We start from the raw sequence: 12,179 nt of genomic DNA on the forward strand, positions 1-12,179 counted from the left end.
GCCCTCTTATCAGCCATCGTTGTATGTAAAATAAATGTACCCATAATTCAGCACCATGGAAAGAATGCTATTATTCGTTGACTCGGCCTGCAGCTAGATTATTTTTAAGATGATGTCGCCGCTTTCGTCTATTAAATGTGTGCGTAATGTTTTATAATGTATTCTTTTGATAATTTTCCCTGTGTAGTAGATTTGTTTCGCGGATCTTTCAATTCCCGACTTACACCATCTCGTTTCCTTCCAGTTCGTCGTCGTGTTTTTGATTTAGCAAATCGTTGTTTGTTCCGTAATTCAATCTACTATGACGGCGAATCATTTGAAGAAGATCAATGTACTAAATGCATTTGTTTGGTAAGTTGTATTGTAATGGGTGCATCTGAGTGAGTGGTCACGTGACACGTCAAATGTCTGGAATCCCGTGTGGGAATACACTTGTAAAGACGAAGTCATTCCTCACCCCACTGTATACGAGAAATATCATTAAAATCACTGCACATGTCAGAGGTCAGAGTACCGTCCATTGCAGTTACTCGTTTGCAATACCAATCACAGGTTTTATTTTTTTCCAGGATGCAACGGTAATTTGCCGACGTGAAAACTGTCCAATATTAGGCTGTGAAGAAAAGGACATTATATTGGAAGCAGGGAAGTGTTGCCCGGAATGTCTGGATTATACTTGTAGTGAAAATAGCAATATTTACATGGTTGGTATAGAATGACGTAATATACTAATAGTTATATTGAAAGCGGGAAGAAGTGTTGCCTGAAAGATTATACGTGTTGTAAGAATGACAATGTTTACATAATAATGACGTCTTATAGTGACATAACTAGCTGATGGTGATGGGTGTGTTAGATCTGGACAATACATGTACAAACTGGTGCCATTGCATGCGCAAATATGACGTTTGCAGTCACTCGTTTTGCCGTTAAGGGCGCTATATTCAACTTTACAACCATTGATAGTAAGTTTGCGCATATAGATGTAGGCGTAGCCGAAATGTATATGGTTCTATAATATATAGTTTGGCGTTAGATGTGAAATGGCAACAAATTTCAGATATAGTGTTACAATTATTAATAAATTTCCAAATCTCAGTCACGCTTCTTTTACGTATAAGGTGGACTTTCTGATATGATATACGTGAAACAAGTCGTGTATTTCCTTGGCATTATGTTCACGTGGTGATGATTTATTGTAAAAACTAAGGAATTATTGACATGTTTATTGAACTACGACAACAACATGTTTACTCGTCTATGAAATGGATACCGAGTCGAGACAAATATGATTGACTTGGTGTGAAATAGTCAGTGTAAACTTGGACACAACATACATGTACACTGATCTTATTGATTGTCATTATAGGAGAGTGAAACGTGGTTTAAAGAAGACGACTCTTGTGTACAATGTACGTGTAAAAGAGGAAAGATAACATGTGACCACATACAATGTGATAACATAGTTGACTGTCCGTATGTAAGTTAATAAACCAATATAACACTGGCGTTCACGTTAGAGATCTCGGCAAGTGCCGATACTCGGGACCGAGTCGGCACGTGCCAAAACTTGTGTATGAACGGTCGGGACCGAGGCGGCACGTGCCGCAAAAACTCGGTCCCGATGGATGCTTGGGGCCGAAACTCGCCACGTGCCGAGAGTTGCTGCCTGAACGCTCGTCGCGAACCGAAATCACACCCTCGGCGGTGAATTTAAGAGAACATATACTTATTCATACTACAGAGTAGTATGACATGACATGACGATGGCGGGAAGTGAAGCTATATATGGTCGGATGCTGTCGTAATGAATGAAATGAATGCAAACGTTCGTCAGGAACGCATATTTATGTGCTGCTGCAACCGGTATTTTCTTGCAATTCCACATCGACGCGAACAAATAATTGTTTTTCGAATCTTCTTTCCCGTTCATGTGCACGATGTCAAGTAATAAATACCATAACAACAAATCGATATAATTTCAAAATAGCAATTATTATTATCATCAATTTCGTATCGTTTTCTCTGTTTGGGTCAAACAACAGATCGACGAATGAGGGCGTGATTTCGACACGAGCCGAGTGGGTTCCGGTGTGGGTACGGACTAACGTGAACGCAACTGCTAATCCCTCTCCAAACATGAAGAATTACAAATTTCGACACATGCCGAGATCCCGTAACGTGAACGTAGTAGTTATAAGTATGACGTGCCGCGCATCAGTTACACTCGATGCCAATCTGATTAAAATCTGATGTAGTGTACGGGCTTTAATTATTTTGGCTATAAACTTATTTTAATTTTATTATTTATTACTTTTGTTAATGCCTTTTTATTTTATTATTTTACTTTGATTTTGTATTTTTTTTAATTCCGCCCTACCTACATCTGATCCGACGCCTATGTAAGTCCCGTTCAAATCTCGCGTAAGTAACAGCCAATCACACACCCCCTTTTATACAGGCTGTCGGTTGCTTACTTTTCAGTGTAGCGATACTCTACGGGCAATCTTTCTGTACAGTATATTTTGCCCACTTGAATAAACCAATAATAGAAAATTGCTAGTATATTTTTATTTACAAAAGAAATTCCACAGCATTTTACAATTTATGTCATTACATTGAATATATTTTTCACTTCCAACAATTTAAATGTGTACACTTGCAAATACATCTTCGACAGCCAAGGTTCGTTCATTCAGTCATCGCTTCAATTTTACATCAAACACTGAGCATAATTATCTAGAATGGAAGCAAACAAATAAGTAAATTGTAATGATGAGAACACTGTAAACAGCTAACTGATTTTAAATTGTATAACGGTCACCGGCCCACAAAATCGACGAAGAAAATTGGAGCAAACACATATTTCCTGATCAATTGCGATGTGTTCCAAATAAAAAATATTTTATTCCAGTCCAAATCAGTTCAATTACTTTAATAAAGAGTTATTGTATAATGTACAAAATGTTGATACATTTTGATGAATATTTACAGCTACGGCTTCAATACCGTAGACGATTTTGGCCCGATCGTCAACAAAGCATTGCCCGTCTCCAGGGCAAGCGATTGGAAAAAGACACCGGTGTTCGGTCGAACCGGTGGAAACAAAATCGTCACTCCCAGAATAACTACGCAAATTAACGATCTAAACTCGAGCCACAATATTAACATAAAAATGACTTTCGTTGCATTTGACAATGATAAACTTACCGAAAAGCCGTGTTATTCTCGGTCGCTAACGTCGGTATAATCCGCCATTTTATTTGAGTGTGTTTGCCACCTGACTTTGCCCGGTGACGTCATCATATGCGCTATAGAAGGAGGTCTGTGATTCGTTGACTAAAATCGTCGATAGTGGGTCTCGTTGAAATCTCGTTACATAGGCATCGGGTCAGACGTAGGTAGGGCGGAATTAAAAAAAAAATCACAAAATCAAAGTAAAATAATAATAAAATAAAAAGGCATTAATAACAAAAGTAATACAAAATAAAATTAAAATAAGTTTATAGGCAAAATAATTAAAGCCCGTACACTACATCAGATTTTAATCAGATTGACCCGATTCCATTGCTACTGGTATATACAGTTTATGTTTAAGTTTATGTTTTGTCAACCATAGATTTTTATAGTATAATTTTTATTATGTTTTTGCCTTTCGTTGTATCTCATCTTGTCTTGTGTTGTCGCAGAGCTTAATCCTGTTGATCATCAGAATATAAACAATTAAACTCCCAAACCGACCTACCTACCTACCTACCTACCTACCTACCTACATACAGCAAGACACTTTCCCTCAAACGAATACTATCTCCAAATCGGTAGACATATGCAACTGTCGACACTAGCTCGAAATAGAGATACTGTTAGATATTATCTCAATAATAAACCCTAATTTATTCACACATTGACATTTATTGGAAGATTTGTCAAAACTAAAGCACTGGAAATAATGAGGCACGAATTTCATTTCGACATGTTAACCATGTATTGTCTTTTTTCAGGACCACACACTTACGAAGGGTGATGGTGAATGCTGTTACCGATGTGTGGAAAGTGAGTACCTGTAGCACATAACGAACTATCACATGTATCGCTGCTAAATAGATGATCGCATATTATTGCATGTGCTCAGTGAGATTATCCATTTATTTGTCTTGGATTTTAGAAATGATATTTGGCATTTTTGAAGCTATCAGAATGTTTGCGATTCGTGGAGAATATTTGAGTATTCACCATAATTTATAATTAATAATAGGGGACTGACGAAAAACAATCAAACGAATATTGAGACGCGCTAAACATATTTCAAATAATAGTCACGGTTCTGAAATCCAACAAAGCGTTACGAATGTTCCCAGATAATTGATATTCTCGTTACTTAGATATGGGTGTATGTACAGTATTTGGGGATCCGCATTACAAAACGTACGACGGACGGCTCTACAACTTCCAAGGAACTTGCAAATATGTACTTACCTCAGATTGCCATGATAACAGTTTCATTGTCCGAGTGAAGAACAGTGCTCGCAACACTGCCTCCTTTTCATGGACCAAGTCTGTTTACATAACCATTGGTGACTATGACGTCACGTTTCACCAGGGGTTGAACGTAAGATACAAACAACATCCAATTTCACTGCCATTCGAGGAATCATCTGTGTTTTATATAGAAATAAGAGAAAATATGGTAACAATGACAACACGTTTAGGTAATATTGGTATTGAATACTTGATATTTTGATTGTGTGATTATTAACGCAAGTAGCAGTTTATTCTGAGTAAGATTTCCAAATTCAATTTATAACTATTCGACCTGGTCTGAATGTTTGTTCGATGTGCTGTGTTTGACATGTGGCCCTACTAGCTGGTGGATGTCTTGTGTTTTCTACGTAACCTTCCCAGCTTAGTAGGCATGTTGTCTTTGACATGTAACCCCCCTAGCTTGGAGAACATGTTGTGTTTGACATGTATCCCTTTAGCTTGCTGTAAGTGTCGTGTTTGACGTGTAGCCCTCCTAGCTGAGAAGGATACGTTGTCTTTGACCTGTAAAGCCCTCCCATCTTGACTGACATTTTGCTTTTGACGTGTATCCCACATAGCTTGTTGGATGTGTTGTTTGACACGTAGCCCTCCTAGCTGAGGTATTTTCTGTATTTGACATTTAGCCCCCCTAGCTTGGTGGATGTGTTGTTTGACACGTAGTCCTCCTAGCTGAGGTATTTTCTGTATTTGACATTTAGCCCCCTAGCTTGGTGGATGTGTTGTTTGACACGTAGCCTCCTAGCTGAGGTATTTTCTGTATTTCACATTTAGCCCCCCTAGCTTGGTGGATGTGTTGTTTGACACGTAGTCCTCCTAGCTGAGGTATTTTCTGTATTTGACATTCAGCCCCCTCGCTTGGTGGATGTGTTATTTGACACGTAGCCCTCCTAGCTTAGGTATTTTCTGTATTTGACATTTAGCCCCCCTAGCTTGTTGGATGTGTTGTTTGACACGTAGTCCTCCTAGCTGAGGTATTTTCTGTATTTCACATTTAGCCCTCCTGGCTTGTTGGATGTGTTGTTTGACACGTAGCCCTCCTAGCTGAGGCATTTTCTGTATTTGACATTTAGTCCTCCTAGCTTGGTGGATGTGTTGTTTGACACGTAGTCCTCCTAGCTGAGGTATTTTCTGTATTTGACATTTAGCCCCCCTAGCTTGGTGGATGTGTTGTTTGACACGTAGTCCTCCTAGCTGAGGTATTTTCTGTATTTGACATTTAGCCCTCCTAGCTTGTTGGACGTGTTGTTTGACACGTAGCCTTCCTAGCTGATGTATTTTCTGTATTTGACATTTAGCCCCCCTAGCTTGTTGGATGTGTTGTTTGACACGTAGCCCTCCTAGCTGAGGTATTTTCTGTATTTGACATTTAGCCCTCCTAGCTTGGTGGATGTGTTGTTTGACACGTAGCCCTCCTAGCTGAGGTATTTTCTGTATTTGACATTTTGCCCTCCTAGCTTGGTGGATGTGTTGTTTTTGATTTGTATAGACCTCCTAGATTGTCGGAAATTTTGTTTATGACATTGATCTATTTGCTGGAGTGATGCTTTGTTTGGCATGTAGCCATTTTAAATGGGTGGATGTATTATGTTTGACATGTATAGCTTTCTTAGCTGAATGAATGTTTTGACGTGCACGCTCCAATTCTTCACAGAAATTATTTCTTTGTGTAGACTTGCAAATACATGAGCAATTCTAACGATTGCATTATTTTGTTTAGGAATGGTTATAAGATGGGACGGAGATAGCTACCTTGAAGTAGTAATACCAATATCGTACAAAAATAAAGTCTGTGGCCTATGTGGAAACTACAATGGTAATTTGTGGGATGACTACACAACTCGTGGTGGCGTTGTTAAAAATCATGCCCCGTTATTTGCCGAGACTTGGCGAATTGGGAGACGCAGTGTCTGTGATCGTCCAGAACGAAAACGCATCAAAGGGAGAGACGAACACTGTGAAGAAGGTTCGAAAAGAAAAAAGAAAGCAGAGAAAAAATGTCGAATTTTACACTCCCGCGTCTTTGATGAATGCAAAAAAAGAGTTGACGTCGAGCAATATTACAAGTAAGTCTGTCTGTCTGTCCACAGCTTCTATAACATGAATACCAAACCTGATTAGATTTGTACTTGGCGCCTGCATACAGCGATATACCACATGTTCTATTTTAATAACGTGTAATTGATTTTACCTGTGCATATTAATTAGTGAATTCACATAATTTGTTTTCATCATTGCAAGAAATTACTGTAATGAATTGAAATGTTCTACATGTTTGTCGTTTGTATAGACGAATATTTAACAAAATTATTTATTATCGGCTGGATATTAATTAACTAAATTGCATACTGGCGGTCTCCAAACATCCAAAATTAACATTTGAACATGTTATCAACTGATTCGTTTACATGGTTGGGCCGATTATTACTGGTATTAATGCATATTTACAACTTTGGGGGCTCATACCTCTATTCTTGCAACTGTATATTCTGTCATTTCGCTTTAGTTCATGTGTAACGGATATGTGCGAGTGCACTGACGATAGACAGTGTCAATGTGAAGCCACCATTGCCTATCACAGGGCGTGCATCAGGATTGGATTAGATGTCAATTGGAAACGGCGAAACGTGTGTAAAAGTAAGTTTGACGCAATGATTTAAATAAAACACTATATGCATATTTTCTATTACTAAAGTGCGATTCTTAAAACAGACGTTCACATGGTTTGGCATAATTTCTTTGATAATTTGATAACCAAATTCCTGAACTGTTGCACATGTTGATGATTGAATGATCACCATGTTAGTTATTTTGACCTGTCATATACCAGTATATCTAATTCTTTATGTTGAACTAATACCCGCACACAATAAATGTACGCACACCGCGTCCCCATACTACCACTCATTGTAATTATATTAATTTATATTTGTGTAATGTATTCTTCAGTTGACGTGTGTCCTCGTGGTGCTGCATATGACAAGTGTGCCCCTGCTTGTCAGAAGACGTGTCAATTCAGAAATCGACTCAATGAATGCAGGGAAATATGCAGTCCAGGATGCACTTGCCCAGAAGGTTATGTTGTTTCTGCCAACACATGTATAAGACCAGAGGAATGTCCGACTTGAGATGGATACCCGTGACTTCATGTTTAATTTATTCAACACATTTTATATACCGTTTATTTAACGTGAATTATTAACGCCACCAACGTATCGTAGCGGTACAAACAATTTGGTCAATTAGGGCGCTGTATCGCCCACTTTTGATGTTATAACGGTTGACAGTTGCTGTTGTGTGTGACTTGTAACGGGTACCTTGCACCTATTAGACGTTATCGTTGACGTTTTTGACGTTACTTTATTTGTTTATACGATATTTTAACGAACATTTCTCATTTTATTACACATTTCATGAAAATGGAAGTTGTTTAAATTATATATGTAAGTTGTCAATGTGAATTATATATATCAAGTAGCGACATGGACGCATTTATCGGATGTACATGTCTTCTGTCCTTATCTGGTGTCGATTTATGGAAGTCACGACTTAGTAAACTAAATGTGTTCTATTTAAATGTAACGTTTCTGATTAATTCATGGTTAAAGTGACGTGCGGTATAGCGTTTGGCGTGGCGTGGCGAAAGATGTTCATGACGATAATTTGTTTTTCTGCCGTTCGTTGTGTGATATCCGCACTGTCGTTCAGTGTATATATTGTCATGTAATGTATAATATACGTACCGCAATTCAGTGTATATATTGTCATGTAATGTATAATATACGTACCGCAATTCAGTGTATATATTGTCATGTAATGTATAATATACGTACCGCCCTTCAGTGTATATATTGTCATGTGATGTATAATATACGTACCGCAATTCAGTGTATATATTGTCATGTAATGTATAATATACGTACCGCAATTCAGTGTATATATTGTCATGTAATGTATAATATACGTACCGCCCTTCAGTGTATATATTGTCATGTGATGTATAATATACGTACCGCAATTCAGTGTATATATTGTCATGTAATGTATAATATACGTACCGCAATTCAGTGTATATATTGTCATGTAATGTATAATATACGTACCGCCCTTCAGTGTATTTATTGTCATGTGATGTATAATATACGTACCGCAATTCAGTGTATATATTGTCATGTAATGTATAATATACGTACCGCAATTCAGTGTATATATTGTCATGTAATGTATAATATACGTACCGCCCTTCAGTGTATATATTGTCATGTGATGTATAATATACGTACCGCAATTCAGTGTATATATTGTCATGTAATGTATAATATACGTACCGCCCTTCAGTGTATATATTGTCATGTGATGTATAATATACGTACCGCCCTTCAGTGTATATATTGTCGTGCGATGTATAATATACGTATCGCCCTTCAGTGTATACATTGTCATGTGATGTATAATATACGTACCGCCCTTCAGTGTATATATTGTCATGTGATGTATAATATACGTACCGCCCTTCAGTGTATATATTGTCATGTGATGTATAATATACGTACCGCCCTTCAGTGTATACATTGTCATGTAATGTATAATATACGTACCGCAATTCAGTGTATATATTGTCGTGCGATGTATATTATACGTATCGCCATTCATTGTATTTATTTTCATGTGATGTATAATATACGTATCGCCCATCAGTGTATTTATTGTCATGTGATGTATAATATACGTATCGCCCATCAGTGTATATATTGTCATGTGATGTATAATATACGTATCGTCCTTCATTGTATATATTGTCATGTAATGTATAATATACGTATCGTCCTTCATTGTATATATTGTCATGTGATGTATAATATACGTACCGCCCTTCAGTGTATATATTGTCATGTGATGTATAATATACGTACCGCCCTTCAGTGTATATATTATCATGTGATGTATAATATACGTACCGCCCTTCATTGTATATATTGTCATGTGATGTATAATATACGTACCGCCCTTCAGTGTATACATTGTCATGTGATGTATAATATACGTACCGCCCTTCAGTGTATTTATTGTCATGTGATGTATAATATACGTACCGCCCTTCAGTGTATATATTGTCATGTGATGTCATGAGCTGGGTTGCCCTCGTGAGAGGGCACTCGCTTGGGTTTTGGGTGGGAGTGCTCCACAGCCAGTTAAAAATAGGATCCAAGAAAAATGGCCTAAATTTTGCTAAAATTACAACAATCTTGAACTAGGCTGTCACAAAAATATCGGCTTGGCCAGGAAAACGCATTCCGGTATACTTTAATTTTGGGAGTACCAACCCTTCCTGGAGCTTTGGCATACGTTTTTTTACATACTAGTAAAAGTTTTAGCAAATTTGCAAGCAATGTCTGTATAATCTGATCAGTAGCTAATTAGGGTTTTCAGGGGGAAATTGTGTATGTACACAACTGCAGTGCACTTTACACGATCTAAATTGGAGGTCTTGTTGAAAAGTTACAGCACTTTTAAGATTCAATTAGTGGTCATTATTTCAGACATTAATTTGCATAATTGACTATTGAAGAAGATAGTGGCACTAATTGTATGACAAAACAATCTTGTATTTCTCAACCGAATTGCATGACATTTTTAGCAGATGAAGTCAGAAAGAAGATTCTTTCCAGTCAACTGTTACCAAGTAGATTTTTTGTCATATTAATGTTATTATATTAATATGAATAAATTAAACCAACAACAAATAACTGATTGTCATTTTTGGGAGTTTATCAAGTAACTGACTAAATGTATTGCAAAAATATTTATTTCTTCATGAATTTGTTCTTTGCCCCATGGCTTCCTCTGCTGTTCAGCTTTTTTATTCTTTCAATTTTTTTTTCTTTCCTATAATGTAGAGTTAGTTGATAGTTCGATAACATTCTCGGAGATGATCAGCAACTTGCCTACCAGTAAACATGTCTTTTTTACACTGTATGACCACAGAATACGTATCGCCTTGAATATCAATTAATATAAAAAACAAACATAGAAGCAGCTTACCATTTTTATTCTGAAATTGTGCAGTATTATTAATGGAACGATAATGATAGTTGATAAATTTGAAATATAATCTGCAGTAAAATGTAAACAGAATTAAAAAAATGTATCAAAGGCCTTGTAAAAATGTGAAAAGAAAAATAATTATTTTTCTCTTTTGTTTTAAAACTATAAATACACACACACCAAGAAAGTCTCGATCAACACTTCAAGGTTCGTATTATTCCTACTAAAATTCAATGAATAACAAGTCATTGTTAGTGACACAGCCCCCGTCCAAAATTTTGTGATCTGACATATCAATTTGTTGCTGATGAAGTCATTGAGATTAGATTGAAACCATTGATAGGAAATGAATTTGTAAAAAATATATGATTTAGTGCTTTTACACAAGAATTGGACATTGGGCAGTCATATTGAATCAAATTACAAAAATAATGTTCATGTTGATGTATCTATTGGTATACTGTTTTTGTACAAAATTTAAACAGAAATGTTCATTGCATTCATGGGAAAGTAGGCATGGGTATCATAAAAAACAAAATGTTTTAATCACGGAAAAAGTATGACGTGCACCTATAACCAAATATGTATGATCATCATACCAAGTCTGATCCAAATCGGCCCAGTCATCTCCGAGAAACTGCTGCGGACACGTTTAGGTATCAGAAATACAAAATTTTACATCCAAAATGGCCGACTGGCGGCCATTTTGGATGTAAAATTTGCTATTTGCTCCGATCATAAAGTTACTTGACGAACATTTGTAAGACATTATGTATTGTCTTCATGTAAAGTTTGAATGAAATCCGTCAATGGGTGTCGGAGATATAGCTCCGGACGTACGTGCGGACGGACGGACGGACGGACGGACGGAATGAACCCAAATTCATTCGTCCGAAAGGGGACTAAATATAGATCAATGAGTAAATATAGCAAATTACAAAAATATATTGAGGGATTGTAAATGCAATAATTTGGAACAATTTTACCGGTAACCTCGGGAATTTGTGGTTCATAACTTCAGTCAATCCAAGTAACGATATCGATGGATAATTTTTCAACAATTTGGCAGAATAAACTCACTGGACATCAAATTAAAAACTGTCATAGAAAGTTCGTTTTAGGTGCCATTTCCCATATTCCTGACCTATTTTTTTCATTTGACCCATTAAAATATAGGTACTAACTCTCTCCTACTGTCAAGCTAATCTGATTAAAATCCGATGTAGGTATGATGCTCCATTTTTTGTTATTATTAATGAGTTTTCAAAATGTAAATGAATTGTAAAATTGGTTTTATAAAATGCCATGTTGTGAGCCACATCGATTGCCATACTCAAACTTTAATTAACAGTTAACATAATTTCGAGTTACGGCAACGTAGATTGTAGTTATTGTTCAAACATCGAGATACCGTCATTCATTTTTGACCACGCAATAAGTTCGCTTGTTTCAAATTTTGGGTTTAGTCACCTGTACATCTTCACAACTTCTTGTCGACGTCTTGCTGGAGCCTGGGAACCACCACAGACCACAGACAGAGGCCAGAGTTGTGTACTTCCTCATCAGCGTCATTCCATATTTTCATCATCTCCAAC

The 12,179-nt window shown here is 36.8% G+C and overlaps 1 protein-coding gene and 1 long non-coding RNA gene across 2 annotated transcripts in view; one reads left to right on the forward strand and one right to left on the reverse strand.

The window, feature by feature from the left end:
• Positions 1-8,116, forward strand: part of cv2 (crossveinless 2) — a 35,776-nt gene extending 27,660 nt beyond the window's left edge. The window contains 8 exon segments of the mRNA NM_001164917.1: positions 245-351; positions 570-704; positions 1,370-1,480; positions 4,002-4,053; positions 4,383-4,709; positions 6,260-6,605; positions 7,046-7,176; positions 7,489-8,116. Of these exon segments, the coding sequence (NP_001158389.1) occupies positions 245-351; positions 570-704; positions 1,370-1,480; positions 4,002-4,053; positions 4,383-4,709; positions 6,260-6,605; positions 7,046-7,176; positions 7,489-7,667 (1,388 nt within the window). The 3' untranslated portion in view covers positions 7,668-8,116.
• On the reverse strand, positions 2,557-3,306 carry LOC146729499 (uncharacterized). Its single transcript, XR_014928195.1, has 2 exons — positions 3,211-3,306; positions 2,557-2,739 (listed from the first exon to the last, which is right to left on the reverse strand). It is a non-coding gene; the product is annotated as an uncharacterized LOC146729499 (long non-coding RNA).
• Positions 8,117-12,179: the final 4,063 nt, after the last annotated feature.

The sequence above is a fragment of the Saccoglossus kowalevskii genome, chromosome 22, assembly GCF_978046115.1.
Source record: "Saccoglossus kowalevskii chromosome 22, keSacKowa6.1, whole genome shotgun sequence".
NCBI lineage: Eukaryota > Metazoa > Hemichordata > Enteropneusta > Harrimaniidae > Saccoglossus > Saccoglossus kowalevskii.